The 22,134-nt window shown below is 47.9% G+C and overlaps 2 protein-coding genes across 5 annotated transcripts in view; both read right to left on the bottom strand.

The window, feature by feature from the left end:
- Positions 1-764: 764 nt before the first annotated feature.
- Positions 765-9,837, bottom strand: PPP4C (protein phosphatase 4 catalytic subunit). Its single transcript, XM_015419533.1, has 9 exons — positions 9,699-9,837; positions 6,620-6,725; positions 6,457-6,508; positions 6,304-6,354; positions 6,112-6,213; positions 5,796-5,969; positions 5,215-5,341; positions 2,410-2,599; positions 765-2,185 (listed from the first exon to the last, which is right to left on the bottom strand). The coding sequence occupies exons 2-9, from the start codon at positions 6,715-6,717 to the stop codon at positions 2,056-2,058; spliced, it is 924 nt and encodes a 307-aa protein (XP_015275019.1). The 5' UTR covers positions 6,718-6,725; positions 9,699-9,837; the 3' UTR covers positions 765-2,055.
- An 8,461-nt stretch (positions 9,838-18,298) lies between these two features.
- ALDOA (aldolase, fructose-bisphosphate A) overlaps positions 18,299-22,134 on the bottom strand; it is a 14,042-nt gene continuing 10,206 nt past the window's right edge. For all 4 annotated transcript variants that reach the window (XM_015419572.1, XM_015419573.1, XM_015419574.1 and 1 more), the window contains exons 5-9: positions 21,945-22,105; positions 21,252-21,335; positions 20,928-21,102; positions 19,613-19,812; positions 18,299-18,780 (exon numbers count right to left, since the gene is read on the bottom strand). In XM_015419572.1, the coding sequence (XP_015275058.1) occupies positions 18,685-18,780; positions 19,613-19,812; positions 20,928-21,102; positions 21,252-21,335; positions 21,945-22,105 (716 nt within the window). In that variant the 3' untranslated portion in view covers positions 18,299-18,684. The remainder of the gene's footprint in view (positions 18,781-19,612; positions 19,813-20,927; positions 21,103-21,251; positions 21,336-21,944; positions 22,106-22,134) is intronic.

Below are 22,134 nucleotides of genomic sequence, written 5' to 3'. Positions count from 1 at the left end.
CCGCGTTAGTCTGTAGCAGCAGAAAAGAGCAAGAGTCCAGTAGCACCTTAAAGGCTAACAAAATATGTGGCAGGGTAGGAGCTTTCGTGAGTCACGGCTCATCAGGTATCTGAAGGTGTGACTCACGAAAGCTCCTATTCTGCCATATATTTTGTTAGCCTTTAAGGTGCTACTGGACTCTTGCTCTTTTCTGCTGCTCTTGACTTACACATGTCTCATCGAGACAGCCTGAAGCAAATCAGGGCAGGACATCTCAGTTACAATAATGTTTGTATAGTATACCCATCTGAGGCAAGCAGCACTGACAGTGGTGTGAACTGCAACGTGCCTTTAAGAAGTGCCTTTCAGCAGCAGCAGCAGCAGCAAGATCTAGAAGCTTTTTTTACATAGAGATTAAAAGGTGGGATTCTCAGATAACATATTAGAGGTGTTCTACAGCAGACAGATCCCACCTGCTATGAAGATTTCCATGTCCCTCATCTTATACTAGTTAGTGGGCAGAAACCCTCACTTTATTATACAATACAGAACCCCTCTCGTTGATGCAGAACCCAAGTTGGTTAGGAATATAACAGCAGGGTGATGCCTATCAGACGTTCTTGAAGCTTTCAGCACACACTGTCAGAAAACCATTTGGGAAAACGAAACAAAAAACATGCGGGGAACAAGAGGTCAATTTTTTTTCCCTTAGTTTTATTAGAATTTTTTATCTAAAAAGTTGTAAATAGGAAAAAACTCATGAAAACAAAATAAAATTAGAGCAAGAGAGATCATGGGAGATGGAAGGGAAAGCCCCTCCTAGAAGACAGGAAAAGTGGCAAGAAGTTCCCTCCCCCTTCTACTCTAAAGAGATATCTGGACAAAGAATACGCTTTCAAAAGAATAAAGGAAGTTTGGGGAATTTTGACCCTGGGGGCAGGTGGGATTTGGATACACCATCCCCATAGGGGGCAGGAGGTCCGGTGGGGGGGGAGAATAAAACTACACCCCATTGGTCAAATTTTTCAGCGTGATGTGGTCCCAATCTCCCCACCCAGGGAGGAGGAGGAGGAGGCCGGAAGGAGGGGAGGCAGGATATAGATCGGGTGATAAAATTTCAATAAATTGACTACCAGACTTGAAAGAATTCCATAGATACTTGGAACCTCCAATGACCAGAAAGTCTACCACGGTGTGCAACTTCTAATGCAATACATTTGGAGACAGTTTAACTTGACACTGCCCAGATAAGTTTAAGAGGTGGGTAGCACCTTTAAAATGAAAAGAGAAAGAAGCGCTTTCTGGTCAGTCTCTTCCATGTAGCTTAAGCAGATTATACGCAGAAAGTGCTGAGAAACCAGTGTTCTAGGTCTTCCAGCAACCAGACAGAGTTAGGTTTGAAGCACTTCCTGTTTGCTGCTTTAAATGTATTAAAATGGCACCTAATCCACAGAGTTCCACGGTCAGCTGACCAGAAAGGGTGCTTCCCGCTTTCTCTTTGAGAGACAGGAGTAGTCCAGAGACTTTTCCCTCCCAGGGAATTTGACATTTTTTGGCCACTGGATTGGGCGTGGTGGGGTGCATTTTAAATCCAGCTCTCTCTCTTTCCCCACTAATAGCTTCCAATACTTTTAGGGAATAGAGAAGCACTACATGTAAGCCAGACAGCTGCACAAGCAAGCCAATCAGCCGCTCTTCTATGAAACCAGAGAACTTTGGGTCTCCTGTTCTCTGTATTTATAGGTTGTTTTGCACAGAGTGATCTGGGTTTCTCCAATAACCAGACATCCCAAGCAGTATTACAGGTGGGGAATAAACATTAGGGCAGCCTTCAAAAAACCACAAAGGGTAGAGGACACTGGCTGGGATACAATAATGTGGAAAAAATATACCCAATTCAGACTAAGGAGTCCAGAACCGAGGATTTATTGGGCGCGGGTGGGAGGAGGGAAAAGAGAGAGGAGAGACCAGGAAGTGGGAGACCTGAACCCTGCCAGACTTGGGGTGGGGGGGGGGAAGGCTGCCCACCCCAGCCACGATAGAAAACAAACTGCACAACTGAGCTGGGAGGAGCATTCACAGGAAGTAGTCCGCAACAGGCTTCTTAGATGGGATGCCTCGGGTTTCTTGAGGAGCTGCTTCAAAGATGATAAACTCCTTCTGAAGGTGTTCGTCTAGTTCCAGTATGGCTGCCACATTCCCACAGCTGCACGTGGAAGAAACAATAGGGGTCAAAATGGGGTGACTCCAAGCACTACCACCACCACCCCACCCCCAGTATCTGCTAGCACGTCTTACAGGTGGGTGAACGCCCAAACGGCTGCCCTGGGCCCCAAAGCTTCCTCCAAAGAAACTCAAAGCGATATGCAGACCTAGACCTGCCCACAACATCTCTCCGGCACTCCTACATGCTTCCTGCCGCCTCCTCACCGGTAGCAGTAGTTGGGAGCCGACCAGACGGTGAGAACTGTCTCGTTGAAGTGCCACTTGTACCCTTCCATGACCAGCTGATGTGCCCGGCAGATCATGTCAATGTCGTTCGCCGCGTTGAACTGCGCCACCACGTCGCTGCCAAATAAGTAGCCAGCCCCCCGAGGGCTCACCCCCCATCCTGTAGTGTCTGCAAAGGAAGAAAGGTGGAATTCACTACTGCAAAGGAAACCAGGCATCAGACAGGGTGAAGGGGAAGGAGGGACCTGTGCATTGGGGAAAAAAAAGTTAAAAGGCCAAAATAAACCAGTGGTTGGCAAGGATTGTGTGGGTGGTATAAGCCAGACCGGGAAGGTTCCGTAAAATGCTGCTCCCCCACCCCAGTCAAATCCAGAACAAAAGGACCGTATGTGTCCATTTGGCAAAGTTATCACCAATCCAAGCAGGAAGTGAGGAGGGAGGGTAAAGTACACTAATCTCCTTTAGAAGCAGAGTTACATTGTTAATTTAGCTGCTAATTGGCCATTAGTGACATGAAAGCTTCATGGTTCTCTGCCTTCCAGCAACCAAAGTCCCTTTCTATTTATTTATCTTTCTGGATTTAAGGCAGCTAAAAGCAAATGAGTTGCAAATGCATATGAACAATCTAACAATAAGAAGAAAAAGAAGAAATTGGATTTATACCCCATCCTTCACTTGGGAGTCTCAGAGCAGCTTACAAACTCTCTTCCCCTCCCCACAACAGACACCCTGTGAGGTAGGTGGGGCTGAGAGAGTTCTGAGAGAACTGCTCTTTCGAGAACAGCTCTGACAGAACTATGGCTTGCCCAAGGTCATCCAGCAGCTGCAAGTAGAGGAATGGGGAATCAAACCTGGTTCTCCCAGATTAGAGTCTGTGCACTTAACCACTACACCAAACTGGCTCTCAGCAAGTTATTAAAAAAGCATTTTGCATGTCCAGAAAGAAGTGGAAATCCCAGCCTGGGGCAGGGAAGGATCCCTCCTTCCCACACACATCTGGGGAAAGGCAAAGAGACAGGGCGGCAGCATGTTTTAAGATGGGGTGGGCTTGGGGGGGGGGATGAGCGGAGGTGTTACAAGAAGGAAGCAAGGGCGGTGAGAGGGAAAATGGATCTGGGGCAATGTTCCCTCTAAGCTGTGGAGTCTTGTGAGCAAAAATTCTACTTTGTGAGCTGCTGGCATTAAAGTTGTGAGCAAGAGATTTGGCTACTACACAAATTAGTTTGCTCAGGAGCCATCCTTCCTGAGCTAAGGCAAAAATGTGTGAGCCGGAGGCTAAAAAACTGTGAGCTAGCTCACACTAACTCAGCTTAGAGGGAACACTGATCTGGGGTAAGGTGTACGCTTGTGCCTTCCCGGGCTCCTTGGAAGGCAAAGCTGTCAGTCCTAAGTGAGGTGCCTGCTCCCATCAACTGTCCACTTTGTACAGTCCCCTCCACCCACGGCAACGTGAGGAAAAATATTGTTGGGCTCAAAAATGGAGGTTGTATTTCCAGGAGGACTCCCACATGCTGTTCATTCTACAAGCTATGTAAAAGAGGTGCCTACCACCATCAACTGTCCATTGGTGAATCTTCCACATGGGAGAGGCTGGCCCTACAGTGGAGGCTGGCCACTTTGTACAGTCCCCTCCACCCACGGCAATGTGAGGAAAAATATCGTTGGGCTCAAAGATGGAGATTGTATTTCCAGGAGGGCTCCCACATGCTGTTCATTCTACAAGCCATGCAAAACCTAGCTGTTCAGGACAGCTTTTCTATTAAGGGAATAGGGCTGTCCTGTAAGAGAATACTTCAGAAGCTGCTTTACAAAGCAAAAAGGGAACACACAGACACTGCCACTGTGCATAGGGCACCTCATCAGTTTGCTGCATGTATTATCCCCGTTGTCATGTCATTTCATTGTTTTCTTCTGATGTAACACCAGTTTTCTTCATTATAGCCACTCTCTGTGTCACGCCTAGTTTGCTGTGCCCACTCAGATTTCGGTCATCCTAGGACTAGCACAGTGCTCATCCTGATTGTGTTGACCCACTGCGGGCTTATTAAATGTCCCTTTGCATGGGCTGTTACAGGCTTACGCAGCGTTATCCACTCTGATGCTCAGTGAGAAAGATGGATTCGAGGGGAACAGCATGAGAAGACTGAAGAGCGCAGCTGACAGTGGAAGATCTCTCACATACACACTTTTTAATCCCACTTTTTCCAAGGAGCTCAGGGCAGCGCACAACTGGTTCTCCTTTTCTCCATTTTGTCCTCACGGCAACCTTGTGAGGTAGGCAAGGCAGGGACAGAGTGAATAGTCCTCACCAGACACGTTTCAGGGCAGAGTGGCTCTCTCTCAGCCCAGAACTCCCTGACTCTAGCCTAACACTTTGGCCATTATCATTGCCTATTAAGGTACTATGGCCCAAAATTCAAGACATGTCATTTCATGCTAAATAAAAAAAGGCCATTATCATTGCCTATTAAGGTACTATACCCAAAATTCAAGACAGCCTCATTAAAAAATTAACCACCACAAGTATGACTTCCCTGGCCCCTTGTACAGAACTAACGATTCACATGGTAAAGTCAAAGTAGGTAGAGCTCTCAAGGCTATCGCCACCCTCCCTTAGGGTACCAGCACAATTTTACACCAGCATAAAAAGGTGTTTCATTCTGCCAAATCTTCCCATTCCTCTCCCTGCTAGAACCTCCCTTATTCCCTTTCCTGGAACAAAAACCTTCCCCTGTGCCTGACGCTGCTCAGAAATAAACAGAGATCACCACCCCACATCTATACCTTCAGGGTCAGACCAGAGAAGATCACACATGGGACCATCGTGAGGAACTTCCTGTTTACGGTCTATCGTCCTGATCTGGTCCAGTGTCTGGATGGAGGGCGAGAGACCACCGTGGACACAGAAAATCTGGATAGTGGGAAAGAAATGCATCAATGACAAATGTTCAGTGTGCCAGCAAAATTGAACCACAAGGCAGTGGTACTCGGTCCACGACTTGTGGAGAGCTACATTCGCAGTAACAGCCAGTGGAATGAGCAGCATTTACTTCCCTCCCTTCCTGGCATGAGGCCTACACCTCAGAGAGGCTCACAGCTTACCTGATCATGTGCCAACCACAAGCCCTGCTGGACAAGAGCCTTGCCCACTCTCCTGAAACATGGGGCAAGTGCCACATTAGGGAACAGGGCTCAGAAGAGCCATGAGTGACACGTCAGAGATCCACTATCAAAGCCAGAGGGCCACCATTTCTCCTTCCTATCACCACACTTAATGATCTTTAAATATTTGCTACCACTCCTTTTGGCTGAGGTCCATTCCAACTCCAGAAAATCGGACTGCCCAGAGCCACCCACCCCCTCACCTTGCCATCAATGATCGCAGAGAGGCTGAGGTAGTCAAAGATCTCAGTGCAGTACCGCCACACAGTGACAGAGCCATATTTCCTCAGGCATTCATCGTAAAACCCGTACACCTGGGTGATCTGTCTGCTTTCGTGGTTGCCACGAATCAGGGTGATCCGGTCAGGGTAACGGACCTGTAGGGAGAAGGGGATGGAGCCAGGCCAGAGCAGGGCCGTAAGAAGTTAAGCATTCTGCAGAACCCAGAACTCTATACAGGTTAAAGCAAAGAGGAGTGGAATTCAGGATTTGGGGTACTTCTTGGGGAGGTTTTCCAACCTTGAGAGCCAGCAGTAACAAGAACGTTTCAACACTGTAGAAACCACGGTCGACGAAGTCTCCCATGAAGAGATAGTTGGTCTCAGGCACATCACCACCCACCTGTAGAAGGAAGAAAAGAATCAGGTAAAGAGTTTGCCAACAAGAACTTGAAAGCACAGAAGGGAGCCCTAGGACTGAATGGAAACTCACCCTGAAAAGTTCTTTAAGGTCATAGAATTGGCCATGGATATCTCCACAGACCTGGAAAGAAAGATGCATTAGCGATTGGGAAGGATATACCTACTATCCTCCCAGTCCCAGACAACCATCAAATACACCCACTATTCCCCAAAACTTACTCACCGTTACTGGAGAATCTACTCGCTGGACATTGCTTTCCTCCACCAAGATCTCTCTGTTAACAGAAGGATAGAGATGTACTTTCAGACACTCCACACCACCATTAGATGCGTCTCACTTCCTTGAAACAGCCATTCCCCCCCTGCAGATACTTGCCAACTCTCACCTGGCCTTGGCACAGAGGGCTTTGACCTCGCTCTCTTTGATGAGCTCACAGCGCCGTAGTTGTTCAATCTGGCGGTCAAGGTCACTGATTTCAGCCATCTTGCTCCCTGCAGAAACAGAAGTGCAGTCAATTCAGCTGGGGGAGGGAAACCCAAGCAGGGTGAATATCACTGTGTACCATTTGGGCAGAGGGGAGCTAACATCACCTCAGGCAAATCTTCTCAACACAGGGAGTGAGAGCAAATAGCTATTGTTATGAGGACCCTGATTCTGTGTTTGGTATTCCACTGCTGCCCCCCTAACTAAGAAGGTGTCGTGGGCCAGCTTGACCAGTCTGAATCCAGTCTGGCTGAAGACTCCTCGGGAGTTGAGGATCCACAGGGAGCCAGCTCTGAACCAGCTAAAGTGGGTGAATTAGAGATACAGGAGCCTCAAGATTCATTGCCTGCAGCTGACCTTGACCAACCCACACCTAGCTCTGAAGCTGCCGAGGAAGCACAGCTGCAGGAAAGTGGTCCAGACAGGCTCCCTCTCCTTAATTGAGCAGTGAAAGGAAAAACTCCAAGACTTAAAGACACACAGACAGAGTGTTCGCCTCTTGGCTCAGCGCCAGCTGCTTAATAATAGCAGTTCTGAGTAAGTGCAGGAGCACCTCCAAGCAGATGGCTGTAAATCAGGCTTGTTAAGGGATGCCTATATAAATCAGACCTGGAGAACTGCAGATTGTGGAAGCAACTTGTCACAACCCTGTGAAATTTGTGACCACCACTCCGGACTCTGCTGTGACCTTTGGACTGACCCTTGACTCTGCTTTTTGGACGGATACCACCTGTCAGCAATACTGGGAGATATTTCACACATCCCCCACAGCATCCAAATCAATGCCTTTCAGGTAGGTAATATGCAAAAGTTAAAAAAACAACAACACGACATTTCAACACCATTTCCACTGAACTAGCAAAAGTCTTTGTACAGCTCTGAGCAGATGGGAAGCTTTGCCTTCTATAGAGTCAAGATGGGAGTGCTCCTATTAAAAAGGCTCTGTGGGTTATTCACCAGATTCTACAAACTGTGCCACAACTACAATGTGTCCTCTACAAGGTCTGTTGCCCAAGGTACTGAAGGTAATGCCCAGCCATGTCAGATGGTGTTAAGATTTAAAGGGGGTGGGAAACAAGGTCTTATGAAAAAGACAGTTGTTCGTTCAGTTCCTTCAAGGCCTATTTCAATTGCACTGAAAATCTGAGGAGGAGGAGAGGAGAGGAGGGGCGGGGCAGGGGGGGGCAAGAATGAAATGGAGATTTTTTAAAAAGAATGAACATGCCAGGGAGATCACTCACATTTTATCTTTTCCCCCAAGAAGCTCCGGCCACCATACATGGTTCTGCCCCCCTTCATTTCAGCCTCACAAAAACCCTATGAGATATGTTAGGCTCAAGGTTGCTCCGTTAACATCATGGATATGTGGGGATCTGAATTCATGTCTCCACCATCCTACTCCTAACCATTACCACCACCCTGGCTCTCAAGATGCATCATGCAGCACAGCACCAAAGGCATTAAGAGTAAAGATTTGGTGGTGGTGGTGATGGAGGAGGAGGAGAGATTGGATTTATACCCCACCTTCACTCGGCGTTTCAGAGTGGCTTACAAACTCCTTTCCCTTCCCCTCCCCAAAACAGACACCCTGTGAGGTAGGCAGGGCTGAGAGAGCTCTTTCCAGAACTGTCCTTGAGAGAACAGCGCTGACAGAACTATGGCTTGCCCAAGGTCATCCAGCAGCTGCAAGTGGAGGAGTGGGGAATCAAACCCGGTTCCCCCAGATTAGAGTCCGCACACTTAACCACTACACCAAACTGGTGGACACTGTATCACCTACCTAGGAAAACCCCACCCCCAAATCCTGGTCTCCATTTCATTAGCTTATCTAACCTTCTGAACAATACCTGGAAGGAGTAGGTAAAGGGAGCAGAAGTCAAAAAGAGCACAGCCAAAGAAGAAAATGTGGCCAGCTCCCTTCACACCTAGTAAATTAAACTAACTAATTACCCCTCCGCATATCAAAACTAATCCAATCACACCTGCATATCAAACCTAATCCAATCACACCTGCTATTGTCATTCACCCGCTATGGTCATTTGGCATCTGAAATAACTCTTTCCAATACAAAAGAACACACAGACTCACATTCTAGCTGTATCTGAAGAAGTGAGCAGCGACTCACGAAAGCACCTACCCTGACACGAATTTTGTTAGCCTTTTAAGGTGCTCCTGCTCTTTTCTACTGCTACAGAAGAAGAGAAGATTGGATTTATACCCTACCCTTCACTCGGAGTCTCTGAGCATTTTACAAACTCCTTTCCCTTCCCCTCCCCACAACAGACACCCTGTGAGGTAGGTGGAGCTGAGAGAGCTCTGAGAGAACTGCTCTCTCAAGGGCAGCTCTGACAGAACTATGGCTTGCCCAAGGTCATCCAGCAGCTGCAAGTGGAGGCGTAGGGAGCCAAACCCGGTTCTCCCAGATTAGAACCCACGCACTTAACCACTACACGGCTACCCATCTTGATACAGCTCCCTCCTGTTACCCCAGCAGCACCTGAGCATCCCTCTCCTCCCTAGAAAGGCTTCCCAAGTTGTGCTCCTTCCCACCGTTTAAGAACTTCACCACCGTTCTTCTATACATGCTTTGAAACGACCCCGAGGCCGGCTAGACAGAAGAAAAATACAAACCGACGGAAGTTTGTGGCATACCACCCCACGGTTCCCTAGACTAGATGCCCCTTGGGGTAGAAAAATGCACCTAATCCTAAACTTGGGTGGGGGAGAACCCTCGTCTCTTCTTAGGAGGCACCCCACCGTATGAGCGAAAGCCCACAGGCTGCTGCCTTCGCTGCCCCCACCTGCAACCCACCAATGACTCTTCCTTCGTCAGAACCACATGAAGGAACTCTCCTCGCTCATCTACCTGCCCCCACTTCGCTCCTGTCTCTATAGCAACCGGCGCCCCCGACCCAAGGAGCACACGGAACAAGAAGGAAAAGGTGCCCCGCACATGCGCCTCGAGGTCCACGGCCTGTACCTGGGGTCCCGGTGGCAGCGGCGGCGACGGTGGCGGCTGCTCCGCGGCTCCCTCCGGCTCCCGGCCCCGGCCCCTCCCCCTCTCTCTTTCCGGCTCTCCCACCAAGTGCTCGGCGTGGTACGTCACTTCCGCTTCCTCCTCGAAAGAGGAAAGCCGGGGTAAGACGAGGGGAAAGAAACTTTCTTTCTATGCCTTTAAGGGGAGGGACGTTCTGAGGACAGGAAGTGACGTAGACCTTGTTTTAAAGGGACGGAAAAAGATTTCCGGCAGTGAACGGGGAGGAGGTTTTTAAAGAAGTTGTTCAATAGCGGAAGTAGAGGCAGGGTAAGGGCGGAAATGACGTCTGGGAACATATAAAGCTTTTAAAATATATTTTGATTTTTTAAAAAACAAAATTAAATTTCATTTAATCGGCCTATAGCCGAGAAAATGCAGTCTGAAAATTCGAAGGGGAAATCGAGGCAGGGGACTTTGATATGGATGTGACATTATACAGAAACTGAAGCATCTGATCTTCTCACAGTAGCCAAACGGAAATAGATGCCAAGATGAGCGTTTTGTCTTCTCTGCATTGGCCTGGCTTCTGTTTAAACGCGGGGCCAAACTGATTGTGGTAAAAAAATCTTTCGTGGACAGAGTGGGAAGGGTAGAAAAGAGCATGAGTCCAGCAGCATCTTCAAGACTAACAAAAATTGTGGTAGGGTAGGAGCTTTTGTGAGTCATGGCTCAGAGGTGCTGCAGACCAGAAGGTCTGTAGTTCAGCAGTTCGAAAGCAAGACATTGCAAGTAGGGAAGGTAACAGCATTCCGTGCGCCTCGGCGTTTAGTCATGCCAGCCACATGACCACGGAGAAGTCTTCGGACAGCGCTTGCTCATCGGCTTGGAAATGAGCACCACCCACTAGAGTCGGATTCGACTAGCTTTCGAGCAAGGGAAACCTTTACCTATGAGCTTTTGTGAGTCATTGCTCACTTCTTGAAATTGACGATTAGTAAAAAGCTAGTAATGATTATAGGAGAGACAGTGTTGTGTAGTGGGTAGATCAAGATGGGTAACCGTGTTAGTCTGTCTGTAGCAGTAGAACCTGTCCAGTAGAACCTTAAAGACTAACAAAATTTGTGGTAGAGTATGAGCTATCACTATCCAGCGTGAGTTGTAGGTCATTAATAATGCATTGAACTGGCTTACGTTGTGAGCTGTAGGTGATCATCAGTGGTGTTCTGTTGTAAGTTTCTTTGGGTTTGTCTTGTAGCAAGCTGTCCCTGGGTATCATTTTGGATGTTCCAATTATCTTTCTCACCAAATCAGGAGGGTATTGTAGTTGCAAAACCCCTCAGACAGAGATATTCACTTGAAAGATCTGCAACCAATGCTCCCTCTAAGCTGTGGAGTCCTGTGAGCAAAAATTCCACTTTGTGAGCTCCTGGCATTAAAGTTGTGAGCGAGCGATTGGGCTCCTGCATAAATGAGTTTGTTCAGGGGGCCTTCTTCCTGAGCTGAGGCAAAATGGTGTGAGCTGGAGGCTGTAAAACTGTGAGCTAGCTCACACTAACTCAGCTTAGAGGGAACACTGTCTGCAACACAGGTTAATGACCTACAGCCAATGTTCCCTCTAAGCTGAGTTACAGTTCCCTCTAAGCTGGCTCACAGTTTTTCAGCCTCCAGCTCACACATTTTCGTCTTAGCTCAAGAAGGATGGCTCCAGAGCGAACTAATTTATGCAGCAGCCAAATTGCTTGCTCACAGCTTTAATGCCAGTAGCTCACAAAGTAGAATTTTTGCTCACAAGAATCCACAGCTTAGAGGGAGCATTGCCTACAACCCATCCTGGATAATGACCTTCCCTCTCACAGGCACTGAGGGCCCAAACTTTTCTTGCTTACAGACAGCTTGCTAACCTAAAACAACTTCTCACTCACAATGATAAACTACTTAACAGTAACATGGACTCTGGTACCAAGGCCTGCAACAAACCCAAATGCCAACTTTGCTCTCATATAGATCCTAGCAACGCCATCAGTGGACCCAGCAACATCAGCCATACCATCTCAGGTTCCTACTCCGGTTTATCCTCTAACGTGGTTTATGCCATCACATGTCAACAATGCCTTTCCACTCTCTACATTGGACAAACAGGACAGTCCCTTTGACAAAGAATTAATGGACATAAGTCTGACATCAGAAACCACAACATTAAAAAAACAGTGGGAGATCATTTTAACCTTCCTGGACATTCAGTTGCTGACCTAAAAGTATCAGTTGTCTTACAAAGGGATTTCAAAGGCAGATTAGAGAGAGGGAGAGACTGCTGAATTACAGCTGATAAGAAGCTCAAGATAAGGCATCCACCTGGATTGAATGAAGACCTAGGTTTCCTGTCTCATTACCAGTGCCGATTTCTCCACGCCTACTGCCTCTCTGCATAAACCCTCTAATCCAATCACTGTCTCTCTGCAAAAACCCCTAATCCAATCACACCTATTGTCATTTGCCTGCTAATGTCATTTGGCATTTGAAATCACTCCACTTTCCAATATAGAGGATAGGTGGACTCACATTCTAGCAGTATCTGAAGAAGTGAGCAGTGACTCATGAAAGCTCATACCCTACCACAAATTTTGTTAGTCTTTAAGGTGCTAGTAGACTCTTTTCTACTGTGGTGTAGTGCTTAGAATGTCAAGAGTGTGATCTGGAAAGCCTGTTTTCAAATCCCTACTGTCATGGAAGCTTGCTGGATGAGCTTGGGCCAGTCCCAAATTCTCAGCCTAACCTGATTTATGGGATTGTTGTGAGGTTGACAACCCTAGAACGAGCAAGATTTCAAGTCGGGCCTGCACACCTGAGGGACCGCCTTTCTCCACATGACCCCCAGAGAGTACTATGTTCTGGGTTTTGGGTTCTCCCCGGCCCTAGAGATGCCAGGCTGGCTACGACCAGGGTTAGGGCTTTTTCTGTGGCAGCTCTGTGCTGGTGGAATGAGCTCCCAGAGGAAATCAGGGCCCTACGGGATTTATTACCATTCTGCAGGGCCTGCAAGACAGAGCTCTTCCACCAGGTATTCGATTGAGGAATCTCACTTAATAGTCCAACATAGACTTAAGAGCCTGCGCCCTGAAATCCATCACTGGCTGGCTGCCTGCGCTTAATATATTATGGGGTCCCAAACTGGGAGTTTCATTTGTGAACTGAATCATATTATTGTACTGCTATCGCCATACAAATTGTTTTTAGTAACCATGTTGTGTTTTATGCAGATATTTATACATGTTGCAATTTTTATGTAAGCTACCCTGAGCCTGCCTTGGCAGGGAGGGCGGGGTATAAATGTAATAAAATAAATTTTAAAAGTTCTCCAGAAATGTTCGTCAGTCCAGATGTAGAATACAAAGAAAAAGAAGGCAAAATGTTTTCACGCTGAAACTGCTGACTGGATACCCACTATGGTCAATATTAAAACTGTGTTCTTTCCATCCTATATGTAGCATTGTATTTGTAGCACCTTATAAAAGTTTTATGATTTTAATCTGTTTTAATTTTTAACATAAGCTACCCTGAGCCTGCCTTGGCAGGGAGGGCGGGGTATAAATGTAATAAAATAAATTTTAAAAGTTCTCCAGAAATGTTCGTCAGTCCAGATGTAGAATACAAAGAAAAAGAAGGCAAAATGTTTTCACGCTGAATAAACCCCAATGTGTGCAGTTTTGTTTTGTTTTTTTGAGGGGGGGGAGTGAATTGTAAAGATTTGAATGAATGGCTTCCTCCGTGATTGCTTTGATGTGATGGAAAGGTCTTCCAGAACGTGTCAGAAAAGCATCTACTCCTGACTTCTCAAATCAGCGTAAAACAGGATTATTTCACAGGCCTTTCCTGACTGATGGGGAGAGCAAGCTGACCATTGGTAGTTTTGTGGTTGGATTTGGTTTAGTGTCTCATTGTAAGCCACTGCCCTGAGTCTTCTGTTGGGAAAAGGCAGGTTAAATTGATATAAATATGGACCACTTTAGAAAGACCTTGCATGGACAAAGTGGAAAGCAGTTAAAAGGCAAAAGGCAAAGGCCCATCAATGCAAAGTATTCTATCAATGAGTTGATACTTGTGGAGGGTTTGTATTTTCTGTTTTAAATTTGGAATTGTAAGGCCCCTTGAGCCATGGGAAACAGCAGAATACAGTGTAATAAACAAGATTGGTCAGGAGCAGTGTTCCCTCTAAGCTGAGTTAGTGTGAGCTAGCTCTCAGTGTTTTAGCCTCCAGCTCACACATTTTTGTCTTAGCTCACAAAGGATGGCTCCAGAGCAAATTAATGTACGCAGTAGTCAAATCGCTCCCTCAGAACTTTAATGCCAGTAGCCCACAAAGTAGAATTTTTGCTCACAAGACTCCACAGCTTAGAGGGAGCATTGGTCAGGAGTGCTTTTTAATAAAGGGAATAGGGTTGTAGTTTATTGCACAGTCAATGTATGTATTATCTTGTTTTTACTGCATCTTCTAACGCAGGTGTGTCGAACTCATTTGTTATGAGGGCTGGATCTGACATAAATGAGACCTTGTTGGGCCGGGCCATGTGTGTTATAAAATGTAATGCCAGGTAGCGGAGATATAAACTTTATAAAGGACGCAAACACAAAATGGTTTTTTTTACTTCAAATAAAAACATGCTTAAAACATTAGCACTCTTGCAATATTTTGTTTATTTAACAGTGTCTGATAACTGACACCTCTTGCTCTGGATTATTGCATCAAAATGTCTGTGCTGTTGCAATATGCTGTTCAGGCGTGTATCTGTAAATTGCAAACCTACAATGATGCAGCAGCATCAGAACTGGAAGAAGAAGCAGAAGACAGCCAGTTCCACTGTGGGCCTGATCTGGCCCCCGGGCCGCATGTTTGACACCCCTGTTCTAACTCATGTTACCCATTTCTTTTGCATCGTTTTTGTCTTATCCTGGATTTCTGCTGCATTTTTGTTTTCCTAATCCCCCTTGTGTCTCACTGAGAAAGACAGATTATTGATAAAGCAAAATAAATGTTTCCAACCTCTCATGCTGGGGAAATCCTCACAATAAAACATTTCCCATGCGGAATGAAGAATCACTTCCATCTCCCAGTATCCCTCCTGACCATTATTGGTCTAATTACATTTATAGCCTATCTTTCTCATATTACAGAGTTAAGGCACTTTAATTAGGTTGCCAGATCTCCACCCAGGTATTGACCAGCCCCATGTCTGCTTTGCAAGCTGTTGTGCTGCCAGGAGCCTCCCGACTGTATTCTGCTTTCTTTCCCGCTGATTTTGAACTGGAAATCTGAAATCTGTTGATAGTTATGAAGAGTCTAATTCCATTTGTTTCCTCAGGGTGACCATTCTTGACACACAACACAGTGATCCATTTTCACCTTCCCTGGTTTGACGACAATCACTAGAGCTGCAACATTAACAACTGTATTCAAATGCATCCTTATTCGGAAATCAGTACCACTGAGCTCAGTGGGTCTTAAAGCTGTAGTAACCATGCTTAGAAATACACATGCCTAGTCAAGCAGTTGTCCCGATTAAAAAGCGTTCAGATAGATTTTAAAAAGCTGCCTCTCCTTAAAGAGACAGATTTAAAAAAACAACCTCAAGAACTTAACAAAAATGGAGAAAACTGGCCTGTTACATGTGCAAAATGTAATCTAAAATCCAAGGTTTTTTTCTCCCAGTAGATATACATTTCTGCAGATTTAATCCGCTCAAGCAGTGGTGCTCACCCTATGGCTCACAGAAAGCCAACTCCCATCAGCAAAAAGAGTCATATTGACTCCCATCCCTGGCATGATCCTGCACTTTGGGGAGACTCTCACCTTGCCCATTTATCTGGCAGCGGCTGTTTCTAGGCAAGAGCCTCGCCCTCTCACCTGAAACACAGGGAAAGTGTCACACTGGGGAACAGTGCCTGGCTCAAAATAATCTGCACCACTATTATTGCACAAACGAGTTCCTCAGTTAGGGGACAGCCTTAACGATCATCCTTTCTGTATCACCCAAGACATCTTTCAGAGCTTAGAGGATTGCATGCTTTTATGGCTGGTCCACTCAAAAGGCATCACTTGTAGTCAGGGCTATTTTTGGGCAGGAACGCACAGGAATGGAGTTCCGGGTGGCTCCCGAGTTGGCCACGCCCAGCAGGAACTCATTAGCATAATAGGCCACGCCCAACAGCAGAAACTCATTAGGACTGGCTACATTAGGGGTGTGTAGCCTAACATGCAAAGGGTTCCTGCTACAAAAAAAAAGCCTTGGGTTTTGACAACAAACAAGGTAAACAGAATAAGAAGCAAAAGGTGAGTGTGACTGGATGACCACATTTCTGGTAACATGGGGGTGTGGCCTAATATGCTAATGAGCTGCTCTGTCAGGGGTGTGGCCTGTAATGCTAATGTGTTTCTGCTGTTGGGTGTGGCCTGTTATGCTAATTAGTTCCTGCTGTGCTTTTTCTACAAAAAAAGCCCTGCTTTTGGTTGATCGTTCCCTGCAGTTACCCCCAAGCTTAACAGGGCCATAGCTAATCCTTGGGAATCCTTTCATCATATTGAGTTTCCTGGTGGAGCTGGTTTGTCGTGTTAATAAAACAGGTGTGGCTTAAGCCAGAAGCCTTTCTTCTGCTCCTCCGCCACATCCCTATATCCAAAGGTTACTGCCAACATGGATCCAGACCTAGTTAAAGGCAGCTGTGAAGACCTGAGAATGACCATTCCATCCCAGGCAAGGGCGCTCATGCATAAAATGCAGCTACACATTCCTGCACGTACGTAACAAGAATGTACACTGGTTTTCACTGCATGGAAAAGCCAAGCAGCCAAGTTCTCCATGGTTACTGCTGCAGCTGAACAAACAGAGGCTTATACAGGCTGCACCAGCATTCTTCTCAGGGGCTTGCGGTGGAGGAAAATGGAAGAGGACAAGGTTTGATGGGGAGTGTTCCCTCTAAGATGAGTTAGCGTGAGTTAGCTCAGTTTTTTAGCCTCCGGCTCATACATTTTTATCGTAGCTCAGGAAGAAGGAGGGCTCCAGAGCAGACTAATTTATGCAGCAGCCCAATCGCTTGCTCACAACTTTAATGCCAGTAGCTCACAAAGTAGAATTTTTGTTCACAAGGCTCCACAGCTTAGAGGGAGCATTGGCCTTGACAGTACAGCACCCCTCCAAGCTGCGGGCACCTCCACTCATAGGATATTTTAAAACATTTTTTGTAGCATCCATCCTGATAAAACGATCCAATGAACTCAAAAGCTCACCCACTTATGTGTCATTTGGTTAGTCCTAATAAAAGGTATTATGTGGAGAGCCAGTTTGGTGTATTGGTTAAAAGAGTGGACTCTAATCTGGGAGAACCGGGTTTGATTCCCCACTCCTCCACTTGCAGCTGCTGGTGTGACCCTGGGTCAGTCACAAGTTCTCTCAGAGCTCTTCTCTCAAAGGCAATTCTCAAAAGAGCTCTCTTAGCCCCACCTTCAGGGTGTCTGTTGTGGGGAGGGGGAAGGAAAGGGGTTGAAGGCCACTCTGAGACTCTTTCAGGTAGTGAAGGGCAGGGTATAAATCCAATCTCCTTTTCTTCATGAGTAATGGCATGGAAGAATCTTAAACTGACAACTTCTAGAGTTCCTTGGAGAGCAGAAGGGAACAGGCCTTGTACTCAGTACTTATGCACCTTGACACGTAATGGCCCTTCCTGACAACAACCTCCACCCCACCCCCTATAAATTCATAAGAACATAAGAGAAGCCAATGTTGGATCAGGCCAATGGCCCATCGAGTCCAACACTCTGTCACACAGTGGCCAAAAATACCAGGTGCTATCAGGAGGTCCAGCAGTGGGGCCAGGACGTGAGAAGCCCTCCCACAGTTGCCCCCCCCCCCAGGCACCAAGAATACAGAGCACCACCTGCCCCAGACTGAGAGTTCCTATCTGTAACTTGTGGCTAATAGCCACTGATGGACTTCTGCTCCATATGCTTATCTAATTCCCTCTTGAAGCTGTCCATGCTTGTAGCTACCATCACCTCCTGTGGCAGTGAATTCCATGTGTTAATCACTCTTTGGGTGAAGAAGTACTTCCTTTTATCTGTTCTAACCCGACTGCTCAGCATTTTCATTGAGTGCCCACGAGTTCTTGTCTTGTGAGAAAGGGAGAAAAGTACCTCTTTCTCAACCTGCTGTATCCCATGCATAATCTTATAAACCTCGATCACGTCACCCCTCAGCCGTCATTTCTCCAAGCTAAAGAGCCCCAAGCGTTTTAACCTTTCTTCATAGGGAAAGTGTTCCGATCCTTTTGTCAGTCTAATTGCCCTTTTCTGCACTTTTCCCAAAGCTATAATATCCTTTTTAAGGTGTGGCGACCAGACCTGTACACAGTACTCCAAACGAGGTTGCACCATTGATTTATACAGGGGCATTATGCTACTGGTTGAGGAGGTTCTGAGGAAGTGCGCTGGCACATGAAAGCTTATACCTTGAATAAACCTTTGTCTGTCTTAAAGGTGCCACTGGACTCCCAACTTTGTTCAGACCTTATACCTGTTGCACTTCTCTGGCAGGACAAACCACAGTGGCACATGCAACGGTTAAATAGATTCTGTTTATTTCTAGCGGTCCGGGAGTCAGGTGTCCCAGCTCCGGAGACAATGGGATGTTATTTTGGCCACGGACCAGGAGTGTCGTCGGTCACCAGAGGGGAAAGCTGGGAGTCACAAAGAGGCGTACAGAGATGGGGCAGGGAGGGAAGAAGGGGAAGACTTGGAAGAGATGAACGAGCCAAGGCCTGCGTGTTCCTCCAAGGATGGGAAGACTTCCAGCGTTCCCTACTAGAGAGGCTGGCAGGAAGGGAGGTGGGGGTGGGGTGGGGAAGCGGTGGAGTACAAACAGTGGGGGGGACACCACAGTAGCTCAGGCACGATGCAGCAAACAGAAGTGAGAGCAGACAAAGCAGCCAGGCCACAGAGGTTTTAATAAGCATGGTTGGAAACAAAGAGGGACTCGCTGGCAGCAGCTCCGGTTTGACCACTTGGAACATATTTGCCCTGGGCGGCAAGGCTGTTGGCCTGTAAGAAGAGGGGGGGGAAAGGAGGAGGAGTTTGAGTGACACAGCCCAGAAGAAAGAGGCACACGTTCCATTTGCTCCCTCCTCCCAAGCTGACCTGCTGTGGATCAGGACCCCGGGAAAGACACAGTGGGGACTCCCCTTCCGGTCATTCTAGAGCCCCCGTCTCCCTCTGCCAGGTGTCCGTGCTCCCCTGTGTGTAGAGAGGAGCCCTGCATCTCCCAGGCCGTTGTCCCCAAAAGTGGCACAGTCTGAATACTTCCCAGTCGCCCCGTCCCTAATCCCATCTTTTGTTCAAAGGGTGGGGGGAGAATCTGGAGAACCCTGGCTCCAAACAATTCATTCTGCACGATGGCTTTTCAGCAGCAGAGGGAAGGGGGCCAGGATGGCTCCCTTCCGTTTTTAAAATCGCTGCGGCCGCTGCTGAAAGACCTCGGGGCAGTCGTGAAGGAAGTGGCAGCCCTTCAGGTTTTCTTCTTTAGAGTCAGGGGAATCCCGCCAGAGAAAGATTCGAGACCAGTAGAACCTTCAAGTCCAATAAGATTTCCAGGGTATTAAGCTTCCGAGAGTCAAAACTGACACCCTCTCGAAAACTCATGCCCTGGACATCTTGTTGGCCTTCAAGGTGCTTCTGGACGGGAGTCCTGCTCTTCCACGGCAGACTCACCCACTACCCACTTGGAAAGAAATCCTACTGAAGTCTCAAGAGAGCTTCGCTGTGAGGACACAGTCTCTTGGGAGGCTCAATGACCAATGAGACATCCATCCCCCTGGCTCTGATCTATTCACACACACACACCCCAAGGGTTTGGGAGTCTGGACACCAGGCTTACCAAAGCACGCTTGATGTATTCCTCCTGGGCGTTTTTGGTGTTCTCTTTCTTTCCGCTCCAGGCCTTGAGGGCAGAAGCCTGCAGGGCGCGGCCGTAGGAGAAGGTCAAGGCCCATGGCTTATGCAGGGGGCACTTGTTGATGGCGTTCAGGTTGATGGAGGCCTCCTCCTCGCTCTGGCCACCAGACAGGAAAGTGATGCCTGTGAACAGGAAACAAGATTAGCAACCTGCAGGGGAGGGGAGGGGAGGGCTTGGGCTTTAAGTCTGCTGCAAGGCGGGTTTCCAAGAGGAAGAGACAGGAAGAAGTGTCCCCACTAAGTAGTTTGACAGTGGAGCACTTTAGGATCAGAGGACAGGCTATATCCCTCGTTTCCCGTCGTGTTTCTTGAGCTCTTCTTCGACCGCAGTTTCAGGTTAATGAACATAACTCAGCTCATAAAGCTGAAGATGAGTCCACGTCTCAAACGTGGGAAGTGCTCCCAGCGCTAGAGTGGAATCAGGAAGAAACAGGTTTGGGGAGTCGATCCTTTCACCTTATTCAGACATTAGCATGGTGTCGTGGTCAGAGTGACCAGACGAGGATCTGAGAGACCCAGGTTTCTATGCAAGCTTGCTGGGATAATCTCCCTTGCTGCCCAGCTAACTTCAGGATTGTTGTGAGAATAAACTGGAAGAAGGGTGTAAGGCAATCTGGGCTCCTGCTGGGAAGAAAAGCAGGGTACCGTATAGGGTTGCCAAGTCCCCCCGGGGGGCGGATTTCCCCCCGCTTTGGAGGCCCGATTACCACCCCCGTGGAATCGGGCCCCAGGGGAAACCCCACCCCCGCGTGCACGTCACCCGGATGTGACGTCATGATGCCGGGCACGCTGGGGGCGGGGCCTCAGCCATTTGAGGGAAAAACTCTATGTTTTCCTCTCAAATGGCTGTGGCCCCGCCCCCAGCGTGCCCGGTGTCATGACGTCACATCCGGGCGGCGCGCGCACGCACTCAGGACGCCAGGCAGGAGCCCCCCGCCGCCAGGTAAAAAAGATTTGGCAACCCTAGTACCGTATCAATACTTAAACAACTACGGGCGGCTCTAAAAACCACTTCATGGTATGCGGAAGCACCAGAAACATGGGTCAGCCAGATTGCAAGGGTAGTTTCTATGTACCATTGTGGATGCAGACTCCTTTCTGTATTAGTCTTTAAGAAAAGCAACTGAATCTGCTCTATAACAACTATGTCCTAAAAGTTCCTGGAAGCTATCCCATGGGCCTAGGAGACTTAAGTATTGAGCATGTGCAGGAGGTGTTCCTGGGTCCTTCTTTCTTACCAGTCACTGCGGGTGGCACAGTGCGGCGGAGAGCAGTAACGGTTGCCATGGCAATCTCCTCAGCGGAGTATTTCTTGGTGCAGGCATGGCCAGGCGTCACCATGTTTGGCTTGAGCAGAGATCCCTCCAGGTAGACGTGGTGGTCGCTCAGGGCCTTGTACACAGCAGCCAGAACCTGAGCAAGGCAGGAGGAACAGAAGGTGGCACTGGGACGCATTTGTACGTAAGAAAAGAGTCCACTCCTATCTTCTCATCCTTGAGGGGGGCCAGGGAGGGGAGATCACGCCCACTTAAATGACTAAGCTCCTCCCTCTCGTTCCTCACCTTCTCTGTCACATACTGGCAGCGTTTGAGATCGTGGTCACCATCGGGAAGGATTTCAGGTTCCACAATAGGAACGATCCCGTTCTGGAGGGTAAGCCAAAGACAGCAGGGAAGAAAGATTAGGTAACATAGCGGTAAAGACACATGCAGTTTGTTCATCTTAATGGTTCGGAATCTCTGCAGAATGCCCCAGTGTTCCAACTGAATGCCAAAACATTAATGCAACTCAGGGAGGACATGTTTCAGCCTGTTATGAGTTTGCAATGCACAGATTTCTGTGACAGCGTGTCAGGAGCTGCCCCTGTCTGCCCACCAAACTACACAACATATAGATCTGATGAATCTGGCTTCTCCTAATCATCCTCCACTTGATTGGCAGCTGCTCCCACAAGGTCTCTAGCTGAGGCTTTCCACAGCCCTGCTACCAGAGACCTTGTCTAAGCAGATATACCAGGGACAGAACCTACAGAGTTCTCAAAGCTCTACCACTCAGCTATGGCTTGCCTGTGTTCTCTGTGGGCACTGGCTCTTATGGGTCTGTAACTGGAAATGGCAGAATTCAGCCTTTCTTGGCAATTCGTGTGCCCTTAACTAGTGAGGAATTCCTCAAACGCAGGGGCTCCAGTAGAACCATGGGAAATGGCCACTATCCAGTTAGGAAGTTCTCAGCTCCAAGAGCCCCTTGGCGCCCACCTGCTGGCAGATGCTGGCATAGCGAGCAAGCACGTTGGCATTCTCCATGATGGCCAGATGGGAAGGGGTGGTTGGGGTGATCTTCAAGACGCAGCGCCACTTGGCAAAGTCAGCCCCATCCTTCTTGTACTGGGCGCAGCGTTCAGACAAACCATCCAGACCTGCATTGGGGGGTGGGGGGCGCCCGTCA

Source organism: Gekko japonicus, unplaced genomic scaffold, assembly GCF_001447785.1.
Source record: "Gekko japonicus isolate JY-2015 unplaced genomic scaffold, Gekko_japonicus_V1.1 scaffold923, whole genome shotgun sequence".
In the NCBI taxonomy this organism is placed as follows: domain Eukaryota; kingdom Metazoa; phylum Chordata; class Lepidosauria; order Squamata; family Gekkonidae; genus Gekko; species Gekko japonicus.
Note: the sequence above shows the minus strand (reverse complement) of the source record. Positions and strands in the feature narration are given on the sequence as shown.